This window comes from Delphinus delphis, chromosome 11 (assembly GCF_949987515.2).
Source record: "Delphinus delphis chromosome 11, mDelDel1.2, whole genome shotgun sequence".
Lineage (NCBI taxonomy): Eukaryota > Metazoa > Chordata > Mammalia > Artiodactyla > Delphinidae > Delphinus > Delphinus delphis.
The window spans coordinates 41,245,756-41,272,000 of NC_082693.1; the positions used below are offsets into that span (position 1 = coordinate 41,245,756).

Below are 26,245 nucleotides of genomic sequence, written 5' to 3' on the forward strand. Positions count from 1 at the left end.
TTTTGATCGACTGTAAAGAGTTAGTTGGAAAGAATCCTCTAGGTCATCTGGCTGCATTATTCCTTAGGAGTTGCACTATAGGCATGTCAAATCTAGTTGTTACCATTTAATTTGTGCATGATCTCTGCCTGGTATTTCTCTCTCTCTCTCTCTCTCTCTCTCTCTCTCTCTCTCTCTCTCTCTCTCACACACACACACACACACACACACACACACACACAGTTTCTACCTTAAGTCCTAATACACTATTAAAGTGTTATAATATCATTTTGACTGCTGATTCGGAAAACACACACTGGTTAGTCCTTACAGCTGATGTGCTCTAGTACACATCCAAGGTGATACTCTAATCTTTCCAATCTTTATGTCTGAGTTAGTGACACACTTCCGACTCACTACTGCAATGTGCAGCTCAATGAAATACCCAGAGTCTTGAAACAGGATATACCCTCATAGACTATCCAGGAAACCTGTTAACTGCCTCTGAAAGGCCTCTGAAGGTAGCTTGCTGTGTGATTGGCCGACCCTGGGGCTTGGCCATCAGGCAGCATTTTGAGCCAATCAACAATATCATAGCGGTATAAGCTTTATTTTATTAGCCAATAGTTATGTAACGAGAGATACGACTTGATCAACTTTGTTGTTGATGGTAGTGGCAGTGATGTGTTTCCTGCAGTGTTTTGTTTTTCTCAAAGTCTTTACTTCTACTTGCTTTTCACAGAATCAGTCCTTGATTTCCAAGGGATTTTGAGAGGCCTTTTCACATACTACCAGCAGAATTGCTCTCAGACCAGGCCAGCAAATAACGTTATTTTTCGCTTCTTGAAAATCTAGAGGGGACTTCCCTGGCAGTCAGGTGGTTAAGACTCCACCCTTCCACTGCTTCCACTGCAGGGGGCACGGGTTCCATCCCTGGTTGGGGAACTAAGATCCCGCATGCTGCACAGCACAGCGCCCCCCCCCCCAAAAAAAAGAAAACCTAAATTAGAGTGGTGAGCATTCAGAAGACTTTGCTCAGAATCATCACTGAAGAAGAGGGAGAGAGGAGAAGGTCAGCAGCTAATATTTAGGAACTTCCTGAGCTAAGCCAACCAGAACCAAGTTCTACAAAGAGAAAGCACTCCGGGGGCAGAGTTTTCAAGGGAAAAGTAATGTCTGATTAGCAGTGGGGATGGAGAACAGTGAATGGTTCAGGATACTTTGGACTGGCCAGTGAATTGGACATGAGGGTTGAGGGAAAGAAATCAGGAATGGTGCCTAGATTGGGGAAGTTTGGTAACCGAGGGGGAAATGGGGATGACTGAGCAAGGAACAGGGGTGGAGTTTAAAATCAGGAGTTCTGTTTTGGACATATTAGCCTTAAATGAGCCATTGATTTCTGTCCGGAAATGTTTTACATCTGTAAAATGAGGTTGACACCGTGTCAATCAGTAGTTGGGAGGAAAAAATGAGAACCTCTACAGAAGTATTTGGACTAGTGAAAAGTCCTCTCCGTACTAGAAACTGTATAAGTGTAGTTCAGCAGGAGGATTTTCAAAGGCTTGGAGATTTGGATACAGCCTTTGACTGAACCTGAGAATAAGAGAACAACAGCAACAAAAAATGGGTGGACTAGCTTGTGAAATAGACTAGGACCTTCTCTCTCTTTTTTTTTTTTTTTTGCGGTACGCGGGCCTGTCACCGCCGTGGCCCCTCCCGCCGCGGAGCACAGGCTCCGGACGCGCAGGCTCAGCGGCCATGGCTCACGGGCCCAGCCGCTCCGCGGCATGTGGGATCCTCCCGGACTGGGGCACGAACCCGCGTCCCCTGCATCGGCAGGCGGACTCCCAACCACCGCGCCACCAGGGAAGCCCTAGGACCTTCTCTTGTGGTTGGACGGTGAGGCTTTTCCCACAGCTGGGACAGTGAATTGAGTTGTGTTTGTCCACAAACGTGCAGATAGATGTTTTTGAGGGAAGATGAGAACAGCATTCTGTAAATTGGCAATCCCTGCCTCTTCCATCCTCCCCATAAGAAAAAAATGTTCATAATAGGAGGAAGAGTAAAGATAATTCGATCCAACCCCCATGTGTTATAGAGGAAAGTGAACCCAGGGAAGCTACTTGACTTTTGTATTGTTTAGTAGATAAACGTAATTATTCTTTTCTTGCCTTTTTTTGGTAACCATTTGAACACAACAGTGAGTTTATAACGTGGTGTTTTAAACAATCTTAATCTTACAGAAAAGTTTCAAGTACAGCATAAAAAACTATTTTTTGAGAGTACGTTGCTGACACAGCCTGTCACCCCCAAATACCGTAGTGTGCTTTTAACAAACAAGTACATTCTCCTGGGCTTTGGCAGGACTGTCGCACAGCAAGACTGTCATCTTCTCATTACATCTACCAGGTGGCACGTGATTTGCGTTTGTCCCATTTCTGCCCGTGGTCACTGGATCACTTGATTAAGGAGGTTCTGCCAGGCTTCTCCCCTGTACAGTTACTCTTTTTCCATTTATAATTAATAAGTGTTTGTGAGGAAGACACTTTGAAGCTATCTAAATTTCCTGTTTTTCATTAAACTTTTGATTTATTCCTTTACTTACTTATATCTGTATGGACTCAAAGTTTTCAGTCTTATTCAGTGGGTTTTATTTTAATCCATTACTATCATGTACTTAGATGTTTAAACCATTCCTGATTTGGCCAGTAGGAGTCCCTTCAAGGTGGCTTCTGTATCCTTTCAACACATCCTCATTGCTTCCTTTCTAAGACCATTGAGGTCTTAGGGACCTCAGGGATCCCCGACTACACTTTGAGATCTGCTGCACTAGAACATAAATTCTTAGGTGAATATTTGATGACATTCACAAGAGGGACATTTGTATACAGTTGATGTGCTGCTTGTAGTTCCCTTTTTTTAAAAAATTAATTAATTAATTTATTTATTTTTGGCTGTGTTAGGTCTTTGTTGCTACACGTGGGCTTTCTCTAGTTGGCGGAGAGCAGGGGCTACCCTTCGTTGCAGTGCACGGGCTTCTCATTGTGGTGGCTTCTTTTGTTGCAGAGCACGGGCTCTAGGCGCGTAGGCTTCAGTAGTTGCAGCACGCGGGCTCAGTAGTTGTGGCTCCCGGGCTCTAGAGCTCAGGCTCAGTAGTTGTGGCACACGGGCTTAGTTGCTCCGCGGCATGTGGGATCTTCCTGGACCAGGGCTCGAACCCGTGTCCCCTGCATTAGCAGGCGGATTCTTAACCACTGCACCACCGAGGAAGTCCTTGTAGTTCCTTTTTCTCCTCAAGAAGCATATCACAGTGCCAAGAAGAATGGCATCAAATGGGTAACCTTAAATCTACTCTTCTCCATTTAATTCCTTCCAATAGTTACAAATTTATTTTCACCCAAACCCCAAACAAGGGCGGCACACTATGTGCTGAAACAACGTGGGTGCCGACCTCTGTCACAGGCATTTCTACCAGGCACCTGGAGGCCTTTCATCCCATTGAAAGGCAGCACCACATAACTGTGTCATTGATCTTCTGTCAGGAGCCAGAGTTCCCACAGTATAGATATTCCGAGGCCAGTCAGCCCGTGCTTGTTACTGAGCACTTACTGTATGCTCACCAAGAACTAATGGGACAGCAAATTCAGTCTCTACTTAGTGTGCGTTAAGTGGGTTAATGTTTCTACGTAGAGAAACCTTTGATGGGCTGATGCTAAGGGTAAAGTGTGTGTCAGGAGTTGATTCACTGCCCCTACCTTCCTGACCTCACGCAGAGTGGTATTCTATTTGTAGACGCTTAGCTTGCACTATGAACTTTGATTTAACTTAACCAGATCTCTTCAGGGAATATTTTCTTTCAGTTTTAGAATACTGCATCTTCAATTTAGCAAAGTGGGGGAACCATAGAAACGTATATGGACCCCCAAAATTTCCAGCCCGTTTATCCATTTTGTTGTGTTTTCATCAAGTCATTCTGTTTATTGCTATACATTAACTCAGTGTGTTTCAAAACAGTGTCTGTAATCTAAGTCTTTTTCACTATTTTTAATTCTGTCCTCAGACCATATCTCCAAAGTTTTCCTCAAACTCCTTCATATGTAAAGTTGGTAACGGAGTGGTTACAAGTACTAACTTACTATGAATTTTAAATCTGCTGCGTGTAAAGTCCTCTCCTCTAAAAAGAGAATATTCAGTCATAGTCGTATGTTACATGCTTAGGCTAGAATGAGGGTATTGGTCTTGTCAAAACTGGGGTTCATGGGATTTTACTCTCTCCCTGCATGTTATGTTACTAAGGCCTTGGGAAGGATACAGAAAGCATTGGGAAACCCAAGGTGCTCTGAGAGGCAGAAAAGTGGGAGCCAGGTAACAGGGAAGACGTCATTCTCGTGCCCAGTAAGCTCCAAATCTAAAAGAATTACTATATTATTGACTCTCATATTGAAAAAATCAAAAGGAAGGACCAGAGTCTCCAACAATAAGAAAATTCTTTGAGGATATATTTACCCAATAGAATATTATACAAGCAATAAAAGTGAGAATTAGGAAGACCGTGTTGCAACATGAATGGAGTCATGATTAAATGAAAAATACGTGATACGTGAAATGAGTCGTGATAAGTCAAGATAAGTGTAAAGCTAAAATATTATGTAGTCTGTGGTTTACAACTCTGACAAAATATATATGCATTTGAAGAAAAAAAAAGAAAAGGAGTACATGAAAATAATAGTTGTATGCAAGGTGGTGAGACTGTGAACGTTTCTCCTGTATTTTTCACACTTTTAGCAATGTTCTGTTGCTTTTACCGTTTAAAATAAGAAGGCTTGCAGTATATGTCGACATTTGAGAAGGCACATAATGTCAAACCAGGAATAATACTGTATTTTTTAAATATAATTATAACACGAGTGATTTTTTTTTGGCCAACATCCCAAATGTGGCATACGCATTCAAACGACTGCTGACCCTTTAGGAGTCACCTGTGTGATATTTTCAGTTGCTTAGAATAATTTTTTAACTGCACGTTTGAACAATATGAATTGGGTAGTTCTGGCAACAAAGATGTGAACATTTCCTCTTCATTCAAGAGGAAAATAAGGGCTTCCCTGGTGGCGCAGTGGTTGAGAGTCCGCCTGCCGATGCAGGGGACACGGGTTCGTGCCCCGGTCCGGGAGGATCCCACATGCCGTGGAGCGGCTGGGCCCGTGAGCCATGGCCGCTGAGCCTGCGCGTCCGGAGCCTGTGCTCCGCAACGGGAGAGGCCACAACAGTGAGAGGCCTGTGTACCGCAAAAAAAAAAAAAAGAGGAAAATAAGAACACTTTCCTGCATCATGTGGCATGGTCAGGGGACATCCGGGTATTGTCGGCCTCAGGTGCAGAATTTAGCCAAGGCTGGTGCTTGTGGCTTCTTGGACGTGCCATATTCAAAGATAATGATAAAGGCGTTTTCTTTTTATTATTTCTTCTTTCTTACCCCCTGCCTTCCCCTCTTCAGGTTTTCACTGGAATTTTCACAGCGGAAATGTTCCTGAAGCTCATAGCCATGGATCCCTACTATTATTTCCAAGAAGGTTGGAACATTTTTGATGGATTTATTGTCTCCCTCAGTTTAATGGAACTGAGTCTAGCAGACGTGGAGGGGCTTTCGGTGCTGCGATCTTTCCGATTGGTATTCCATATTTCTCCAATTTCTTTTTATATTTCCTATCTTGCAGCTACTAGAAAGAGTTTTGCATAAGATAATCTGATGATTTTTTAAAATCTTTAGCTATATTTCATTGGCTGTTTATTGGCTTAGCAACTAAAACATTGAAAACTTTTCTGCTAACTACCTAATATAGAAAGTAGTTGTTAAAATCAGTCAACAATCAGAAATCAACTTTATGAAGTTCCTCAGAAAATAATGGTTAATCTAAAAGACGAAGAAGAAGGATTCCCAAGGGCTATTCTGAGGTCCAGTTTGGATTTGCTAGTGAGCCTCTTTCTTTATCTGAACATCTCCCTGAAGTGGCAAGAATTTCTTCTTTTTCAAAGGTGGCTCCACTCTTCTTCTGTCATGGTGACCCCTTCCAAAATATGAGAATAAAGTAATGTTTTTTTAAAGTTATATTGAAATTAGTAGTTGAACATCCATCATTAGCTAAGAAAGATTTTTCAAATGTATTTGAAGAAGTTAGTGTTCAAATTACTAAAATGCCTCTGAAAGAATAGTTAATGATATCCTCGAAGTAGCTTCCCATATGCACAGGCATAAGTGATGTCCTGATTAAGTCGCTTGAGCAGCTGAGTTATCATGGGGATATCCCACTCAGACAAAGCATCAGACAAAGCAGCTCCTTATTGGGAAGATACCTAAGCACTTGTAACTGAAAAGATTTCAGGATATTCAGCATATCTAAGAAATAGAATTGGATTAGAGTGAAACTGTTTATAAAACAGAAATCTCATTGAATCCACGTCACAAATATTTGTCAAGTTTCTGGAACCTCTGCTTACTGGTCTTTGGTTAGGATCCAGCCCACAGTAGACTTTTTGAGAATACTTCTTATTTTCTAGAAGATAAGATGAAGAATTAAGAGATAGAAGCCTTGCCACTAATACTCTTGATAAATTAAAAGCCAGTCAGAATAGGGAAAAAATATGAGAGACCCAGAGTGTGCACAGACCCACATCTGGTAAATCTTGGAACTCTCAGATACGATTCAAGTTTTCTTTTTTTTTTTTAGATTTATTGAGGTTTATTTTTATATCAAAGGATAGTACAAATATTTACCATACGCCATTAACCTAAATACAATAAGTTTAACCTTCTAAAAGTGCAATTGCTTGCTCAGAGATAGATCTGCAGATAGTTTTGCCACGTAATGCCAGATTTCCCTCCTCAAGGGTTACATCAAATTACAGTCCCACTAACAATGTATGAAGACTCAAGTTTTAAATAGGAAGAAAAAAGTCCTAATCAGTGCTGTTGCCTTCTACCAGAATTCTTATTACATCACGTGTTAGTTATTAACTTAAGACATATGATGACGATCTCTGTTCATGGGCTTCAGGCATTATAATTCTCAGGCTATTAGCCAAGACCTTGTAATCATTCATTACAGAATACAGAAATCTCGTGATTGAAAGATACCAAAAGTTCTGTCCTCTGAATTAATATCAGTATAGTCCCTTTTCATAAGCTATTTGACATATTGGAACTTCCCCTACTTGGAGGTTGTGGTTTTCCTCCAAGTTATTCCAAGCATGTCACGAAGTTTCGTATCAGCGATTGATTATTTATTGGCAAGCAAAAAGAGAGGTATGTAGAATTTTTAAATGCTTGCTTTTTTGAAGAGACAGATGATTTATTTTCACCGTCCTTACCCCACTGACCTTTTGGTTCACTACAAATCACATTTTCCTTGATATGACCCTTGAGAAGTCAGAGGAAAATCAGTGGGAAAAGGATTATTTCAGGTATATGGATTTTTAAAAGGTAGATTGACCCAGAGACTAATTCAGGGGACTAGAGGCAGTATTCTTGGTTCTTAGTTCTAAACCTTTCACTTCCTGTGCAGTTAATCTGTTTTCCTTCATCTTTGCCTCAGTTTCTCTCATTTTCCTCTAAGATACTGTTAGAAAGTCCTGGGGATTTCCCAAGGGTGCTCGATAAATGTTAAGATGATCTTAGTAATTTCATATGTTTTTATTGTAGCCATGTGGTAAGAATAAATGAATTGAGTTTCACTTGGGTTTTGTTTGGGTTTTTTTTTCCCCATAGCTCCGAGTCTTCAAACTGGCCAAATCCTGGCCCACCCTGAACATGCTGATCAAGATTATTGGAAATTCAGTGGGTGCCCTGGGCAACCTGACCCTGGTGCTGGCCATTATCGTCTTCATCTTTGCCGTGGTGGGAATGCAACTCTTTGGAAAGAGCTACAAAGAGTGTGTCTGCAAGATCAACCAGGACTGTGAACTCCCTCGCTGGCACATGCATGACTTTTTTCATTCTTTCCTCATCGTCTTCAGAGTGTTGTGCGGGGAGTGGATCGAGACCATGTGGGACTGCATGGAGGTGGCCGGCCAGGCCATGTGCCTCATCGTCTTCATGATGGTCATGGTTATCGGCAACTTGGTGGTTAGTACTAACGTGTAGATCTCTTTGTTCTTCGCTCTGAACGTCTTACCCTTGACCCAGAAGCCCAGTCTGCTTACTGCTTCTACCACCTTCCATGTCTGTGTTGGTCTTTATTCTTTCTTGGCTGAAGAACCCTAAGGTACAAGTGAAGGAAAGGAGACTGTTGTTTTAGGTCATGAGCCCCACAATCTGTCAACCCTCTTTCATAGTTGTGGAAACAAAACTCAGCAAAGTTAAGACATTTTCCCAAAGTCACACAGCTGATAAAGAGTCAGGGCTTATATTAGATCCTTGACTTCAAAGTCTATGCTCTTTCTGCTACAAAAAAAAAAAAGAATTTCCCGACCTTGACAATATTGATCTTTTGGGCTAGATCATTACTTGTTGTGGAACTTTCCTGCATGTTGTAGGGTGTTTACAGTATCCTGGCCTCTACTCTTTACTGTCCAGTAGTGACTCCCGTCCCAAGTTGTGAAAACCAAACATGTCTTCAGACGTTGCCAGCTGTCCTCAGGGGTCAAAATTGCCCTCCATTGAGAACCGTGGATCTAAACCTTCCCAGGATTTTATCTAATTTGTATAAGTTGCAGATCAGTTTCTCGCTTCACTCTGATCTGTCCGCCTGCTGTCTTCTGCCTCTGTTTATAGAACATTCCCCAACAGAGACTTCACACCTTGTTTCTCAAAGTGTCATCTGAGGACCAGCAACAATGAGATCGTTTGAGAGTGTCCTAGAGACGCAGAATCTCAGACCCCTCCCCAGAACTACTGAATTAGCATCTGCATTTTTAACAAGATCCCCAGGTGATTCCCATGCATGCTAAAGTTTGAGAAGCACTCATCTTTCAGGTCAGGCCAAAGCCCGCTTGCAGGTGCAGAGCGAGGAGGGCTGGAAGAAGGCATACTCAGGTGACCCCTTATGAGCGCATCCGCAGTAGGGGTCTTCCTTTTTCTGCCACAGAGAAGCATATGCCAGTAGAGGGTTCCTACTCACCAACCTCTGAACTAGCCACGCTCCCCCTGTTCTTTCATTGGACCTATAAAAATAGACACTGTAATGTTCCTTACTCACTTGCATTCTCCATGCCCAGCCAACTTCCCCTCAGTCCTGATTCTTCTGGTCTTTCCACTCCTTCAGTGAATACAACTGCTGCCTACTGGTCTGTAGTGGGATCAACATTACCAGCCCTGACCTCCTACCGTTTCTCTAGCCTCCTGTTCTCAGTTGTCTCAGGGGCATCTCCCCATGACTGGCTATAGATACCTGAGCACATGACAGAATCCACTATTATTTCTGCCTCTGATGACACCTTTCCCAGTTCCCCTTGGCTCAGTTCTTCTGCCCATGTAGTCTCTAGTAACCTATAAGTCTTTCTGATTTTTCTCTCCACTCCTAGTAAATATCTGATGTCTTTCATATGTCTTTCTTCTTAGCATTTCTATACCTACATCTTTCTTCATAGTATTTCTGAGATCTGCCCCTTCCTTTCCATTTCTACAACCCATCTGTTATTTCTAAAAGTGTGAGGAAGACCACCTTCATCACAATCACCTGAGTCTCACTCATTAAAAGAGGCGGAGTCCCAGGCCTTACATCAGATCTACTGAATCAGAATCTTTCAGGTGAGGCCAAGGAAATGCTTGTTTTTAACAAGCATCCCACCCCAGGAGATTCTTCTGCATGCTAAGGTTTGAGGTTACTATAGCCTAATCCAGACCCTCATCAATTCATGCAAGCAACAACCTCCTAATTCCTAGTTCCCCCTCACACCCCCCACCCCCGACCCTTGTACGTAGCTAGTAGGAATGACTTTCTCAAATCTCTGTCATCACCTGTGACTCCTTTGCTCAAGGACCAGTAGTGAATCCAGTTAAATAAAATTCAGATCTTTCAGCCTGGCCTTCAGAGCCTTCTGCAACTGACCCGCACTTTACCGACCATATCCCTTTGTAATTCTGCAAATGGCCGCAGTAATGATGATACATATAGTTCACATATTGTTGCCATTTCTCCCACTCTGCACATATGATTATCTCCACTGAAAAACTATGCCTTACTCTTCTTCAGAAGTGTGACAAAGTAAGGGCCAAGTGTAAATCAAGAAGTGAACATCTCTCCCACTTTTCAAAAGTAAGTCTTAATAAAAATAATTAATTTAATGCCCAATGTGGTGAAATAGGGGAAAAGACAATATAAATAAAGCTTGTTTCTGATGGCTTGACACTTCGATATATGATAGTACACAAAAGTCACCATCACTGTCTTGCTAGAGCTACTTAATTTTGATAAATGTTAGGAAAACAAAGAAAATTAATTCTTAAAATAGGGTGACATCAAATATATTACCGTTCCACCTTCTAGATCTGTGCTATGAGAGTCTGGCTCTCCAAGCCTACTTTTTTTCTAACCTGGGTCCTCCAGGACATCTGCTGCTCATGAACACATAGCATCTATGCATTCTTTGATCCTCCCCAATAATCCATGCCCACCTTTTTGTTATTATTTTTGGGGAATTTTCTCCCAAAGTGGATACAGCCTTTGCTTTCTTGGATTATAAGAAAAGCAGTATGTTTTGAAGTACATATATATGTATATAACACTACAAAAGAACCAAGAAAAGGGGTACTAAACTCCTTGTATTACAACCAAAACCAAACCAAATGCCCACCTAGTGACATTTTTAAAACACTACGTGGGTCAAGTGAAACACAATAGAAACTCCTGAGTCTTTCACGTAAGTCTGTGGGCTCCCAGTTTGCAACCCTAGTTTAGTGGATGCCCTTACCCAATACCATTCTACATTCCCTCTCCTTTTTCCTAATGCTCCTGGTCCAGGTGCTGAACCTGTTTCTGGCCTTGCTCCTGAGCTCCTTCAGTGCTGACAACTTGGCAGCCACAGATGATGATGGGGAAATGAACAACCTACAGATCTCAGTTATCCGGATCAAGAAGGGCGTGGCCTGGACCAAACTGAAAGTGCGCGCCTTCATGCAGGCCCACTTGAAGCAGCGCGAGGCCGACGAGGTGAAACCTCTGGACGAGCTGTACGAAAAGAAGGCCAACTGCATCGCCAACCACACTGGCGCCGACATCCACCGGAACGGTGACTTCCAGAAGAATGGCAACGGCACGACCAGCGGCATTGGCAGCAGCGTGGAGAAGTACATCATCGATGAGGACCACATGTCCTTCATCAACAACCCCAACCTGACCGTGAGAGTGCCCATCGCGGTAGGCGAGTCTGACTTTGAGAACCTCAACACCGAGGACGTTAGCAGCGAGTCGGATCCTGAAGGCAGCAAAGATGTAAGGTCCTAGCCTAGAAACCAGTCTTGCTCCTATGTGAGGACAAACGGCTCTGTCAGCCCCAAGGCTTCGGTTCAGCTCTGGGTCTGGCAGAGAGATTCTGGAAGAGCCGACTCTCAACTTTGAGAACCAACCCTACCCACCCCCCATCGTTATTCTAGATGAGCTAGATTCCTGAGATGTTCCCAGATCTGTCTCCATGGCTTCTGGATCATCTGGGTCCAGAGGCTGGAGAAAACCGTCAAGTACTTCCCTGCCATTAATCTATCTGAGCTGTATCACTGAGACCAGTCTATAGCCCACCGTCTGCTTAGGGTAGATCACTGTCACCTGTGAGTGGGCTTTAATGTTGTACCCCATCCTGACAAAGTCTTGAGGGCGCTGTGGTAGTCGTTTGCCTGTGATGAACTGGACGATCATGGGTTTGCCACAAGAATTGTATCCGGTACATCATCTGTACCAAGGTAGCGTCGTCAGTGTAGAGTGGACGTGTTGCTGCAGTGTTGCTTCTCTCCCTTTTCCTTGTGTATCTAGAAACTGGATGACACTAGCTCCTCTGAAGGCAGCACCATTGATATCAAACCAGAAGTAGAAGAAGTCCCTGTGGAACAGCCTGAGGAATACTTGGATCCAGATGCCTGTTTCACAGAAGGTGAAAGGGGGCCAGGAGAGGGGATGGCCTGTAGCACTTGCACTGCTCGCAGACACATCTCTGCCAGGGTCAGTGGTTGGCTGGGGAGGGGGCTCTACGGCTGTCTTCACCCCGCCTCATCATTTGGAGGGAGGTTGATACTGTTTTGCCTGTTTGAGTCTTAGCTATCACAAGTTTTTACTCTCAGGCTTTTCTTTGTCCTTTTTTCTTGACGTCAGCCCCAGACTTCCATTAGAAAGGCCTCTCCTGTCGTGGCCGTGCCCGCCTCCTGACTACCCTTTTCTCCTCCCTCTCACTGCTTCTTTATAGGACTTCTTCCCAGCGCCAGAGGGCCTTGCCCTGGTAGCCTGGAAGCATAGCCTCAGCCCTGCCACCCTCTCCACTTCTGAGTCAGACCTTCTGATTCAGCCACTGAACTCCTGGCTGTGTGGTGGGGCAGCACCTGGTGGGGCCTGGGAGAAGGAGGAGAGGGCACATCTGGGCGGGGCACGTCCCACAGTCTGACCTGCCTCTCCCGCTGGTGCCAGGTTGTGTCCAGAGATTCAAGTGCTGCCAGGTCAACATTGAGGAAGGGCTGGGCAAGTCTTGGTGGATCCTGCGGAAAACCTGCTTCCTCATTGTGGAGCACAATTGGTTTGAGACCTTCATCATCTTCATGATTCTGCTCAGCAGTGGCGCCCTGGTGAGGTCCGGGGGAAAGAACCATGGGGGATTGGCTGGGGAAGGGGTAGAGCAGGAAGGACTGGATGGGCCCAAGCCCAGTTTCTCTGAGAACACAGCTTGACTGTAGGCCCAAGAATAATGATCTACTGAAGTGCTTCGAGCTGGTGTTTTGAGCCTTTGGGATTCGAATTCAAACTTGTGCAAATCTTCATCTTTAGACCCAGCACGATCCCTCTGAAGCCTAGGAACCCCTTTTCATCAGGCAGAGAATACAGGTTACCAAGTATCTTCACTGCTTAGTTTGCGCCATTCAAAACAACTTCCTAAGATGAGCTTCCCTTTCTCGCCTAATACCCTGAATCACTAGTTCTTGACTTTTCAGTTGCCCAAGGTAGGAGGGAGGTGGTACCCCTCCACCCCCTCTCCCGTCATACGCTGCTGGACTTGGCGAGCCCGTGGCCTTAGCAGATATTAGGAGTCAGATCTCTGATACAAAGGTCATTTATATTCGCGTGGTTGTACCTGCTTCTCATTAGTCAGTGAGGCACACAGGGCACTGAACACACAGGTTCCTCCCCTACTAGGACTAATTATCTTGGTGTTTACTTTCATTTTTTAGCAGGATTATAACTGAGGAGATCTGCACAGGGTCTGCTGTGAGGGAGCTGCTTCCTAGTTGAGTAGATTCGAAGACAGCAGGAACTAGAGACACAACACATTTTCCTTCTTTTAATTAAGGGAAAAGTAAATAATACTGGATTTTGAAATGCTCTTAAAGAAGGTGGGCACATTCATGTAGGTGTGGAATTAGAGCCGAATCTGGAAGCAAAAAATAACAAGAGAGAAGCCCCAAATGTAGTGTTAAAGAACCCCCAGTGACTCGAGAAGTTTCTCTGACTTGTGAGGTAGGAGAACAGGAGAAGCCGAGACAGGAAGTGACGTGTGGTGAAGAAGAGCCCGAGCGTGAGGATGACGGTGAACAGTGGGGAGTTGTGGGGGGTGGTGAGCAATGCAGGAAAGCCTCAGGACTAGAGCAGGAGACAAAAAAGCCTCCATCCCTAGTGAAGGGGAGCCAGACCATCCTGCCTGCCCCCGGGCCGTTTATTGCAGCAACAGGCATCCACTCAGCACCTCCTGAGGCCTGTGGAGGCCCCAAGAGGACGGCGCAGGCCCTGCCCTTGAGAAAGGATCAGACTCAGGCCAGGGATTGAGGAAGGTCTTTTATTACTGTTGTCATCATTATTCTTCAAATCTAGTAAATGAAAACCCAAAATAAGAGAGGGCATGCCTCACCCTTTGATTCTTCTCTTCCCCCGTCTCTACGCAAAAGAGTAGAAGCAGCAGTGAAACACATGTATTGAACCTTCTTCACTGCTACCTGTGACAGTCTGTATTTATCAAAGGTGAATAAAACGGGGGAGACCGGGCTCAGGACATGAAGACCCTGTGCAGAAGTAGCATGAGACTCAAGTCAAGTGAAGCCACAGCTAAAATGTCCAGGAAAAGACTAGAATGTGGTTGTGAGGAGGTCTCAGAGGGGGATCAGCGCCCCCAGTGACAGGATGAACAGTCGCAGCTCACACATGTTGGGTTCTAGAATGGGTCTCTACAGGTGGAGCTAAGGGGAAACGTGACGTGGAAGCTATAGCTTTTCCACTGAGCGGAGGGGATTGATTTGTACCAGACCCTGAGGACTGTGGACCCATGATTTCTGTCCCCACTGCCCAGCAGTGAACCTGGATGTCCACGTGCCTCCATTTGGGAAGGAGAGTCTGCGGGCGCCTGGCTCTGTCCTTCCTTCTGGGACTGTTCAGAGCAGGCTCCTCCACCGCCGGGCACAGGACCCTTTGTCCACCTCCAGGTTTCTTTTTTTTCCACGCTTCAGGGATTCCCTCCCCCCAGCACAGAGCTTCTGCAGTCCACCCCGCTGCACGCACGAGTGCTCAGACCTTCACATGACAGAGGCTCATCCCCTCGTTTGGGAATTCCAGAGAAAGAAAGGAGTGTTGAGATTCTCCTCACCCGGTGTCTTCCAGTCCTGTAACTCTCCACCTGTGTCTGTGGTGTCAGGGGCTGAAGGGAGAAAAATGTTTGTCCTATAAATTATATAAAGTGTTAACAAGGCTGTGGGGGAATTGGACCCCTCATCTACTGCTGGTGGGAATGTAGACTGGTCCGGCCTCTTTGGAAAGCAGTTCGGCAATTCCTCAAAAAAATTAAACTTGAGTTACCAATGACCCAGCCATTCCACTCCTAGGTATATACCCAAGGGGAATAAAAACATGTCCACATGAAAACGTGTACACAGATGTTCATAGCAGCATTATTTACAATAGCCAAAAAGTAAAAACAACACATATGTCCATCAACTGACGAAGGATAAACAAAATGTTGGTATAGCCGTAACTAGAACATTATTCATCGATAAAAAGAAAAATGCAGTGCTGAGGGGTGCTGCCACATGGATGAACTTTGAAAACATTATTTTAAGTTAAAGAAGCCGGTCGCCAAGGACCGCATATTATACGATTCCATTTATACGAAATGTCCAGAAGGATTAGACCTGTGGAGATAGAAGATAGATGAGTGGTTGCCAGGACTAGGGGGAGATTGGGAGACTAGAGGGTGACAGCTAGAGGTGTGGGGTTTCTTTGGGGGGTAATGAAAATATTCTCCAATTGTGGTGACGGATGTACGACTCTGAACTGTATTAAGAGCTATTGCATTGTACACTTTAAATAGCTGAATTGTGAGGTGTGTGAATTCCATCTCAAGAACGCTTTTTTAAAGAGAAAAGCCGTGTGTAGCAGGGGATAGAGAGAAAGAGACAGGGAGCTGATGACGGGCCACCGCAGGTGGGAGGGCTGCGGAGGGGGGCAGTACCTCCGTGTTGCTTGTTTCCCTTTAGGCACTATAGGCAGCTGCTGCCTCTCTTCCAGGCCTTCGAGGACATCTACATTGAGCAGAGAAAGACCATTCGTACCATCCTGGAGTACGCTGACAAAGTCTTCACCTATATCTTCATCCTGGAGATGTTGCTCAAGTGGATAGCCTATGGCTTCGTCAAGTTCTTCACCAATGCCTGGTGCTGGCTGGACTTCCTCATCGTGGCTGTACGTGTCCTGCTTTCTACTTCCCACCCATGCCAACAGGAAAGCAAAAACAGGGACTGTCCTTCCTCTAATGGCTGGAGTTGCCTGGGGCCCAGGGTGTAGGACAAGATGTAGATAGAGCACTACAGCTCCTTTTGGAGCACTCAGATCGTAACTTTGGAAAGGGACTCTGAAGTCCTGCCTTTGTTCCAGGGACTAACTCAGCAGCTCTTTACTCTGGTGGTTTGGCCTAAAAGTTTCAGAGGTTAGGACTGGGCAGAATCATTGGTGTCAGAGCCTTGTTATTAGGCTGGAACAGGAGGATTGTGTCCCCAAGCCAGTGTGATTCCTCCTCCTGCCGCCAGGAGAGGGCTTAGAGGACGAGGTGGGTGCTGCTGGGACGGAGGTGGTGGTGGGATCTAAGTAGACTCTCTTGCCGACCGTCCCCGGGGACACTCCCATCCACCTCAAGTCTTCATACTAGACTCATCTGAACAAGTCAGACTGTCAGGGCGAGGAGGAGTCACCCCGAAACAAAGCCCCCCCTCTTCCCACACGTCGCATTTCCACAGAGGTGATCAAACTCTTAAGAAATCCTTTTTCCTCCAGGTTTTGAGAGCATCTCCACAGCTCAGCGGCCTTCGCCTGCCATGTTCTTTTTCAGGGTGGAAGCTGCGTCACCTGACACTATTTCTCACCCCACCACGACTTGTTCCTTATTGGGTTTTCTAACCATGATGAGTGTTTCTTATTCTGTCTAATCACTACAGCTTTTTTTCTTTCAGCCAAATCAGCATTTGAATGGGAGTGAATGGGAATTTCAGGAGCAGGGCCCATGGAAACTTCACTTCCTTCTGAGGGCTGAGAAGCGCCAAGAAAGTGGCGTGCTTGGCGGCTGGGTTGATACATTTAGAATATGGGTTTCATTGGCTGTATGGTGAACTACGTGTAGAGTGCCTCCGGGATCTAGCATAGAGCAGCAGGGAAGTAACAGGCACCTGGCGTTCTGCTCTGTTAATGCACTCCTTTCCCAACACAGCATCTGCAACTTCCATGGTTTAATGACTCCTTCCAAGAGCTGTCACTATGCTCCTATCTACATTCCCCATTTCAAAAAGCAAGCCTTCGGGAAGATCCCTAAATGAAGTGAGGGGGTCACTGTCTGCCGTCCGAGTGAACCGGAGAGGTATCGCCCCAGAGTTGCCAGCAAGAGAGCCTCCTGGCCAGAGGTTTCAGCAACCTTGGATGGAAGGGACTCTCCCTCCCACAGATGGAAAGCTTGAGTTCTAGGAGCTAAGGAATGGGCTTGGGATAAGGCCCAGAGTACTAAAGTGACACTGGGCCAGCACAGGGGAAGTGCTCTGGAGTCTTCATTTCACTGTAACTCCTCAGGACCACTTAGAGTCAGGAGGGACACCCGTGGGAATCCTAGAAGCCCCTCATCTTCTGGACCTTCCAAGAACTCGGATAGATACATCCACTACCACACTTCCAACAGCCCTAGGAAAGCTGTGATTCAGAAACAGATCTTCCCTACCATGACCTGCCTCCTGTTCACCCTAACCTCTACTACTCTATTCCTCTTCTCTCTGGGGTGGGCAACCCCAGAATTTGTGAGTATCAATCAGGTATCCCACATTCCTCTGGTACCCAAATAAGCTGCTAGAAGCATTAACGATTCTGCATGTCACCATTTATTTATTTAGCAAATATCTTTAGTACTTTTTATACTAGGTGGCAGGGAAACAAAAAACATGAGAAAGGCATGTAGCCAACTGACAATAACCCTTAAATCCCCCTAGCTTTGGGGAGTTGCTGGATTCTTACATTGCCATGAGACCTGACACTGGCTCCTGAGAATACCTCTGGACCAGTGACTAGTAGACAGACATAAATGAAATACCATTCTCCATGTGGAATTGTCCCAGAAGCCATAGGGAGTCACGGGACAGGCAGGCGGAGTCCCGGCCCCTGGGAAGCTCACACTGGCTTGCAGGGCCACTGTGACCTGATGCCAGGCTGTGGAAATCCAGCATCCCAGGAACAGGGCTTTCCCAGGACCTTCCTTCTGTTTTCTCTGGGACAGAGCAGTGCATCTATTCTTCATGTCTCATGTCTACGGAGCATCCGCAACACAAAACCTCCTGCCAGGTATCGTGGGGGGATACAGAGAGCAGAAGACCAGGTCACTTCTCTCAAAGGACTGAAAAGATGGGACACGTACACAAGTAACCAGTGTGAAGCAGAGTGTGCTGGGGGCGGGGGGAGCCCCAGTCCATGCCGTGGCTGCACTGTTGGCCACTTTTGAGTTGTGGGCGGAGAATAAGGCTTAGACTGACACCTGGACATGGGGAACTGTCAGTTTTTGCTGTCCTTTTGGACAGAGTGTCTAGTGCCTTTGGCATTTTAGAACGTCCAGCAGGTGTAAATTTTAGGTCCTCATTTCGGAGCATCTCTGAGACTCTCTTCCTCCCATTTCATCCACCAGTGGCTTGATATCTGAATCTGTTATTCATCACCATGTTTGTTTCCCTAATGGATTTTCATTCTTCCTTGTTGCCCTTTACAGCTGCTCAGAGCACTCTTTAGGATCATGGGGATGATCTAGACAACTTCCAAGGTTAACTCGCTGTGTTTGTAAGCCAGGCGAATTCCCAAACAGAGACACCATTTTCTTTTGCCCAGGTCCCTGGCTGCACTGGAGATCTTGTCCTGGAAAGGAATTTTGTCATCTTTTCCCAGGGAGATTTACCACATCAGGTCCGGAGATTAGCCAGCATATCGGTTCCAGGGATGGGAACTTGCGGAGACCATTCACCTCATCCTGAATTCAGACTACTGAAACCATTCTCCATCTGAAAATGTTCACATCATTTTGAAAAAGTCACCCAGTGTCTCTCCCTTTTTTTCAGTGCCTGAAGCCACAGATACCCTGGATTTTGACTTGCCCTCAACTCCTTTTTTTTTTTTTCCAGGTTTGATTCTTTCCTTAATTCTAAACAATGTTCTGATTATGTCCCGTGAGAGTTTAACATGGAGACTCAGCAGATTATAAAATTGCCCCTAACCGTTTAGGAATAACCCAGATAGGATGCTTGCTGGTCCTGTCTTGGGCGATCTTGGCCAGATTGATGAGTTGAGTGGCAGACTCCCTCTCAGCACCGTTTAGAGCCAGCCTCTGAATTGGCCTCTGTACCTCCTCCACCCTTCCCCCCACTTTAGGTAGGCCTATTTATTACCAGACAAATTACGCACCGCCCCCCGCCCCGAGAAGAACTTGGGTTGTCTTGTCTTGTGTGAAACTTAGTTTTTTGCAGTCTTTACCTGGCATCGTTTCACAGGATGAAGTTGACTCAGGTGTTTTGAACTCATGTATTTGGTTGAGGTAACTTACCTTCAGATGTACCTATAGATTCTTTGGGGTTAAGAGTTGGCTGCACTTGGCAATAGTAGGCAAAAGACACCTCCATGGAGAGTCTTCCTGTTAATGATGGATGGAGGGAAGATGGTTGGTTGGTACTCCTGTGTTCTAGATAAGGATTTGGAGGCGCTTGTTTTGAACAGAAATTGACCTCTGAGCCATCTACCCTTCAAAGAGCATGAGCGGCCTAATAGGGCAGCATTTCATTCCAGATTTGCTTCGGATACAGCCCAGGACTGTAGAGGAGAGACCTGCACTAATGGGTTACGAGGACAGGCATAGTTGAAGGTTCACAACCCTTTGAAAAACTGAAACCTTTGAGCCTGCTCATCCGTGACCCTCACTAGGGTCACTGACCTGCTACTTCTACCCCTGCTGCTTAATTATAAATATCTTCCTTTAAAGCAACTTTTTTTTTTTTTTTTTTTTACAGTTCAGAGATACAGAATCAAAGAAGTAAGTCCCTCAGCTAGAGATAAAAAGCCACAAATGAAACTAAGTTATGGATTGTTGCTTTAAAATGCCAGTTCAGGCCAAGCCGATCTGTCATCACCACTTCCCAGTAGAGGGAATTTAAGAATTGTTGATGGAAACATCTTAACCGGTCCCAGAATTTGTGGTGCAATATAAAGGAAAGACTGCTCTAAGAAAGCCAGGAGCCCAAACATTCTAACTAAAGGTATTTCAGGTCTGGTGCCCCCTGAAGAGCTACATATCTCTCTCCGGTTAGGCCCAGGCAGCCTTAGGTATAGTTAAGGGTCGGCGTGGTAACTGCTTCTGAGACCTCTGGCAGAATAAGGTGAGTTTGCCAGTGGAAGAGCAGGAAAGAATTTGACCGTAACTCTAGGCCCAGAGACCAGACTGCTTCTCCCCAGCATGGCAACATATTCAACCCCAAATTGTTCGGATACCGTAATCCTCTATTGAGATTTTGTCATCCAGCCTTCCAGTGAGGGAGGTGACTTATCCATGGGAGAAAGAGCTCTGGCCTGGGAATCAGGCATCTGAGCCTTTAATCCTGGCTTCAGAACTGCCAGTGTGACGCCGGGCAAATTCTTGTATATGGGTCTCAATTTTCCTCATCTATAAATAAAGAATTATTCCAAGAACCCTTCCAGCTGTTACTCTGATGATGAGAGTAATAGAAGATTGTCCTGGAAAGGACAGACCTGAGGCCAGTTCTTTTGGGGCTGTTCTGGAGAGAAAGAATGGGGGTTATAAGGGAAAAATATGGATTCAGTTGTCCAGACTCACCCAAGCTCTCGTGGCCATGAAGGAGTCATGGTTATAGTTAAAAGATGGAAGGATTGTTGCGGTTAAAAGTGAGAGAATCACTTAAGTGAGTTCCCATGGAGCCAAACCTCCATCAAGAAGTTTCTTCTTTTGGTCCTTTTCTTGTTGGGAACTGCAAAGTCAGCTGTGGTACTTACTGAATACGTTTCCTTGTTGATGTAGTAACGCGTCCAATTCTCAAATGGTTTCTTGTCAACCAGGAGTAAGAGAGCTTGTCCCTGTTGGAAGTCCATGGTGAATGAGCTGAGGAGGGGGCAGCCTGTGTGGAGTGTGTGTATTTATCTGTATTCTTTTCCATAGGTACCATTAAATTTGTCTGGCTTAATTTAATGGGAACTTCGGGGACCTGCAGAGACTATAAAGGGCGAGGGTAAGGTTTTTGTCATCTGTTCAGGCTCCTCTCCTTCCAATGGAACTTCCTCATTCTCCCTCTCCCTCCAGCCTCTTCCCTTTGCCAACTCGTATGTCTGTTCTACTGCCCTCTCTCCGCGTTCTCTTCCCTTTGTGTTTTTTCTTCTGCCTCTCAACCACCTTTCCTTCCAGGTCGTTTGAGTCCAAGTTGAAGTAGGCAGCTGGTGTTACCCACTTCCTCTTCCTGGGGGGGGCGGGGCCCAGTCTGTATAATCAGTGCTAGGGGCTTTATTCTAACACTCTGGAACCTCTGTTTTCTTTTTCTTTTGTTTCCTTTTTTTGTTTTTGTTTTTCTCTTCTGTTTCCGTGTAGGTCTCTTTAGTCAGCCTTATAGCTAATGCCCTGGGCTACTCGGAACTAGGTGCCATAAAGTCCCTTAGGACCCTAAGAGCTTTGAGACCCTTAAGAGCCTTATCACGATTTGAAGGGATGAGGGTAAGATACTAAGAGCAGCTGATCCTTCTGCATGCCAGTGGAAACCGTCTAAGCATGCTAGAACTGATCACGTGGTGGAAAGGTCATTCACACACGCACTCTGGATGCAGCTGCTGACTTGACCCTCCACTCTTTGTCCCCCGCACCTGCCCCAAGGGCAGTCGCGTTTAGCTGCCTCATCACATTAATACCGGCCCCACCCCCGACGACATGCCATCGCAGAACATGTTAACATTGGCTCTTCTCATCTGGCCTGGCTTATCTGTAGCACTTCGGGGCGGCTTTCTGGGCTGTTGATTTAATAGGGAGAATCACCAGGTGCAAAGAAGGGGAATTGTCACCCACAGACCCACTGAAAAGCAGAGGCCGCAGGCAGGGAGAGTGCAGGGTAGGGGCGTCAGCCAGGTGAGGACTGCGGCCTTGGAGTCACTGAGAAAGCGGCCGAGAAGGGGCTTGAAGACGGGATGGCAGGCCTGGAACTGGGGATGGAGCAGAATTTGGCATGGCCCTGGGAAAAGAAATGCTTTTCTTTCTGTTCTGATTCCTCTTATTGCACCTTGTTGTTCTCAGCCCAGTCCCGTAAGGACTGGCAGCCTCTGTCTCATAGCAAAGCTTTCCTCCTCACCCCCCACCCCTCTGCCCACGCTATATGATCCCCTGTCCTAACACTGTCAAAATAACAACCGGGTACGATGCTAGGTGACTATCAGCTAGTTCTCCTGAAATTTCTCAACACCTGCTATTCCTTCTTTGGCGACAGCTCCACCCAAATCCAAACAGTGCAAGGTGCTGTCACCCTGCCAACTATAGAAATAAGGCTCCCTCTTTTGGTGCCTTTTTGCTGTCTCTCTTGGTTTAAAAAAATTGTGTGCACACGTGCGTGCGTGAGCGTGCGCACACACACACAGACAAGTCCGTAAAATCAAATGGACCACTGGCTTTTGGTGGTAATGGTTGTCCTATGGTAATCAGAGAGGTCTGTTATACTTAACGAGACCAAGAAAACTCATTTTAATTCAGATGTTGAATACATGCAGGAGAGCAAACCAGAGGATACGTTTTTAAACGTGCAGATATCAGAATGTAGGAATAAAAATTAAACTGTTGTGGTAGTTCACGTGAAGCAAGACTGCTCAGAGAAACGAGGTACCAGGACAGTGCTGCTTCATTCAGTCCTCATCTGTGGGTTCCTGGCCACTGTTTCGTGAAGCCACCCACATCTGTACAGGAAGACGAAAATTTCACTGGGACTTGGGAATTTTATTATTCTAATTTATCCAGACACATGCTTTCTGCAGGAAATGTGCATTTCTCCTGTAGCACAGTCACAGTTTGGTTTACTAAATATAAGCTTTATGCAACCCACCTGAAACCATCTTGCAGGAAGGTCAGTTCCACAGCAGCATAAATTTATTTTAATTTAAGAAACAAAACTTGGGATTCTAAGTCTTTCTCCCACAGGTAAGAGAGGTTTCAGAATGTGTGCAATCAGGTCATTGTTATGCTCGGGTTAAATGTAAGGGGAAAGTATATTGCAGAGGGCTCAGTGTTTTAGGGGGCCGTGGTGTCACTGAAAACGGAATTTAAATGCTCTTCCCTCCTCTCCCACCTTCCCACTTTTTTTTTTTTTTTGTCCGTACGTGGGCCTCTCACTGCCGCGGCCTCTCCCGTTGCGGAGCACAGGCTCCGGACGCGCAGGCTCAGCGGCCATGGCTCACGGGCCCAGCTGCTCCGCGGCATGTGGGATCTTCCCGGACCGGGGCACGAACCCGTGTTTCCTGCATCGGCAGGCAGACTCTCAACCACCGCGCCACCAGGGAAGCCCACCTTCCCACTTTTTTCAGAAAGGGTTAGTTAAAATTTTTGAATAAGTCGTATTAGTTTTGTTATAAAGTTGATAATCCGTTTTGGTGACTGAAAGCTGAAGATAATAATTGCAAGATTGTACCTAAACTCAGTAGCCTGTGATCCTCCACATGCCCCAGGAGGGGTCCTGGAACTCCTAAAAGGAGACTGGTAATACCCAAAGAAAGCCCAAAAAAAGATGCCCTACTGACTTTCTCCATCTGGGTGCCCATTACTGCCAGTCCCAACCTGTGGCAGAGGCAGTCCTCCCTGACCAGCTGCCGCCAGTTGGCTCACGAGGAAATTACATGTATTGTCTGAACACAGGAGTGCTTCTGGTGGCCACACCTCTTCCCGTTAGCTCCTCCTTCTTTCCTCACCTTTCCGGGACTCGCAATTTCCATTCCCTCAGCACTTTTACTTGTCAACTTTCAAGTAGTTGAGGAGCCCAGAGGTCTGGAATGGGTGACCAGAAGAGCAGACACTTTCATTTGAAAAGCATTAGTAAAGGTTTTCTCCAATGAGATAATAAGGGCAGGAACAAGTTTGAACCCAAAGCCGGGCTTTCAAACAGTAAACATTCAGTAAGGAAAACTATGGTAAGGGATGTCACCTCCTTTGGTTGGCTCCAGTCAGCGACAGCACGGCCACTTCTGGTTGGGCCGGAGGTGAAAACTCAGGACCCATTCCTTTCCTGCAGTTCCCCAGCCCTTCTGTGCAAGAATAACTGCAAGAAGGGAGGAGTGAATTTGCCCCAATAATAAACAGAATTAGGGACCTAGGTTTTACTTGAACGTTACTCTTCTGCAGGGCCGTGTTTTTCATTTCTTGGTTTGGGTCCTTGTGTGTGCCAACACTTGCATAATCTAAGAGATTATCCCCTTAGAAAATTTTAAACAAGACATCTTTATGAACTGAATACCATCAATGCAGATGGGCTCAACTGTCACTGTGCTGCTCCGGTGAGAGGTTCAGACCTTCGCTCGAGAGGGAACATAAGGCCCTAGCCTGTCCTGGGACACTGGCTTCAGTCTCTTCCTCAAACCAAAGACCAGAACACTGAAACACTCATGCTGTCGGCAAAGGAATGCTGAATGTAGTTCTTTGCTTTTCTCTCCTCCATAGTAATCTTCATTTAAGGATTTTGCTGTGCTGTTAAATTTTTGAGGGTACAGAATAGTAATGCTGTGAAACATGCATGCATTTTTGTTGATTGTCAGTATATAGTTGTCCATTAAAGCCATGTTCCCTCTGCCAGATACTAAAAGCTGTTTGACAGATTTTATAGTATTTAATGAGCAATAACGTTCTAGGCATTATAGAGAAGACAAAAATGCTGAAAGAATTAGTACCCATTGGAATTTTTTCATCAAATGAGATTTCTATCAACTGCTAAATATAAACTTCCATTGCAAAAAGTAACTTTATAGGTTGCTAGCTTTGAGTAATATTTCTATACCTAACTTTTAACAATAATGAATTTCATAATTAAAAGTGACACAGAATAACGAGTTATTAGGGAGCAGAAGGGGAGATCCACTTTATTATGTAACTGTCCATGGAAACTTACATTATCATTTATATATATGTCTATAGTGTAAGAGTTCAAAATAAGAAAGCATGGTTTCTTGCTCTTTGGTTGCTGAGAATATTAGCTAATGTTCACAACAAGGAAGAATTATCAGTGAAGTTCATCAGCTGTTTACTGTTTTATTCATGAAATGAAGCTAAGAAGTTTTTCTTTTGGTTATAATGAAAGTACATTTCATTATAAGTGAAAGTACATTTGCATCTCACAAGTACATTGGATTTTATAGGATTTTTATGTCATATCAGAGAACGAGGCCCAGTAAATGCTTTTGTGTACTGATTCCTTTGAGCATATCTGTGAGTTTAAAAGTGCAAAGAGATTTCTTAGTCAATTAGCTAATTATTCTTCCCTGCTGGAAATATTACCCCATATTTAACTGTAACACACAGACGCTATGTAGGACAGGTTAGACTAGGTGAAGGTAGTCAGAAGAATTCCTAGAGGAGGTATACTCTGAATTGATATAAAAAGCAAGATTTCTAGGTTTCAGATCTTTTGGGGCCAACTTCTGTATTGCACACTTGTGATGGTCTAGTAGAAGGCCACGCTCTCTCACCTGAGCGCTGCTGCAAAATGCTGTCACATAGACTTGAGCTTTTGAAACTTTACATAACCTACTCCCTTAACTTGTGAGAAACAAATCATTCCATTTGTGGGTCATCTTCCTTTTGCCTATTCTTTTGCACATCTCATTGCCTTGAAGTACTCCCATCAAAGGGTAGGCAACTGTAGAAAGAGGAGATAAAATTCATATCTGATCACCTGACAAATTTGGTAACATAAATTAATAATATGAGTATCATTCTCCACAGTAACGTTGGGGAGTTCCCAGATTTCAGGTGTTCTGGCTTTCCTCGCTCAAAGTAATGAACAATGGAAGTATAATTATTTTATACCAATGACAGAGCTATTACATCTAGAAGAGATTTCTTGGTCTAAGAATTAGGAAATAACTACCTCTCAATCTAAAGGCCTTCATACATGAATTGGAGAAACGCAAAACTACTATTTTAATCTAAGGAGAGTGACTCCTTAGCAGAATATCGTTGCCTTTTCTATATAGGACAGAACAGACAGCTCTTCCCAGCCACGTGTTCCAATGAGTGACAGTACAATCTAAGGCCAAAACAGAAGATAAGGAAAACCTGGTCCCAAGTCGGGCTCAAATTAGAGCCCAGAGCTGCCCCCTGGTGTTCCTTCTACAGCACGGCCCTTTTGGCCGTTTCCATGCTGTGCCGGTTGGCAGCGTGTCCTCTCTCTTCCCTGCACTGAAAAGCGATGGAGGAAGGTGGTGATGCTTGTCACCTCCTTCTAACAAAACATTAGAAGACTTTGTTTATATCCAGGGTCTTTATTTTAACTCCACTTATCCTCCTAGGATACTAGAAAAAGGAAGAAACATGCTTCCCATTTTAGGGTCACCTTTCTGGGCCTTA

The 26,245-nt window shown here is 45.1% G+C and overlaps 1 protein-coding gene across 5 annotated transcripts in view; it reads left to right on the forward strand.

Moving 5' to 3' along the window:
• Nucleotides 1-26,245, forward strand: part of SCN8A (sodium voltage-gated channel alpha subunit 8) — a 118,122-nt gene that overhangs the window by 73,733 nt on the left and 18,144 nt on the right. For 3 of the 5 annotated variants that reach the window (XM_060024793.1, XM_060024794.1, XM_060024791.1), the window contains exons 14-20: nt 5,475-5,648; nt 7,743-8,099; nt 10,936-11,406; nt 11,941-12,058; nt 12,586-12,740; nt 15,661-15,834; nt 21,251-21,373. In XM_060024793.1, the coding sequence (XP_059880776.1) occupies nt 5,475-5,648; nt 7,743-8,099; nt 10,936-11,406; nt 11,941-12,058; nt 12,586-12,740; nt 15,661-15,834; nt 21,251-21,373 (1,572 nt within the window). The remainder of the gene's footprint in view (nt 1-5,474; nt 5,649-7,742; nt 8,100-10,935; nt 11,407-11,940; nt 12,059-12,585; nt 12,741-15,660; nt 15,835-21,250; nt 21,374-26,245) is intronic. The other 2 variants (XM_060024795.1, XM_060024796.1) reach the window with 1 other exon arrangement.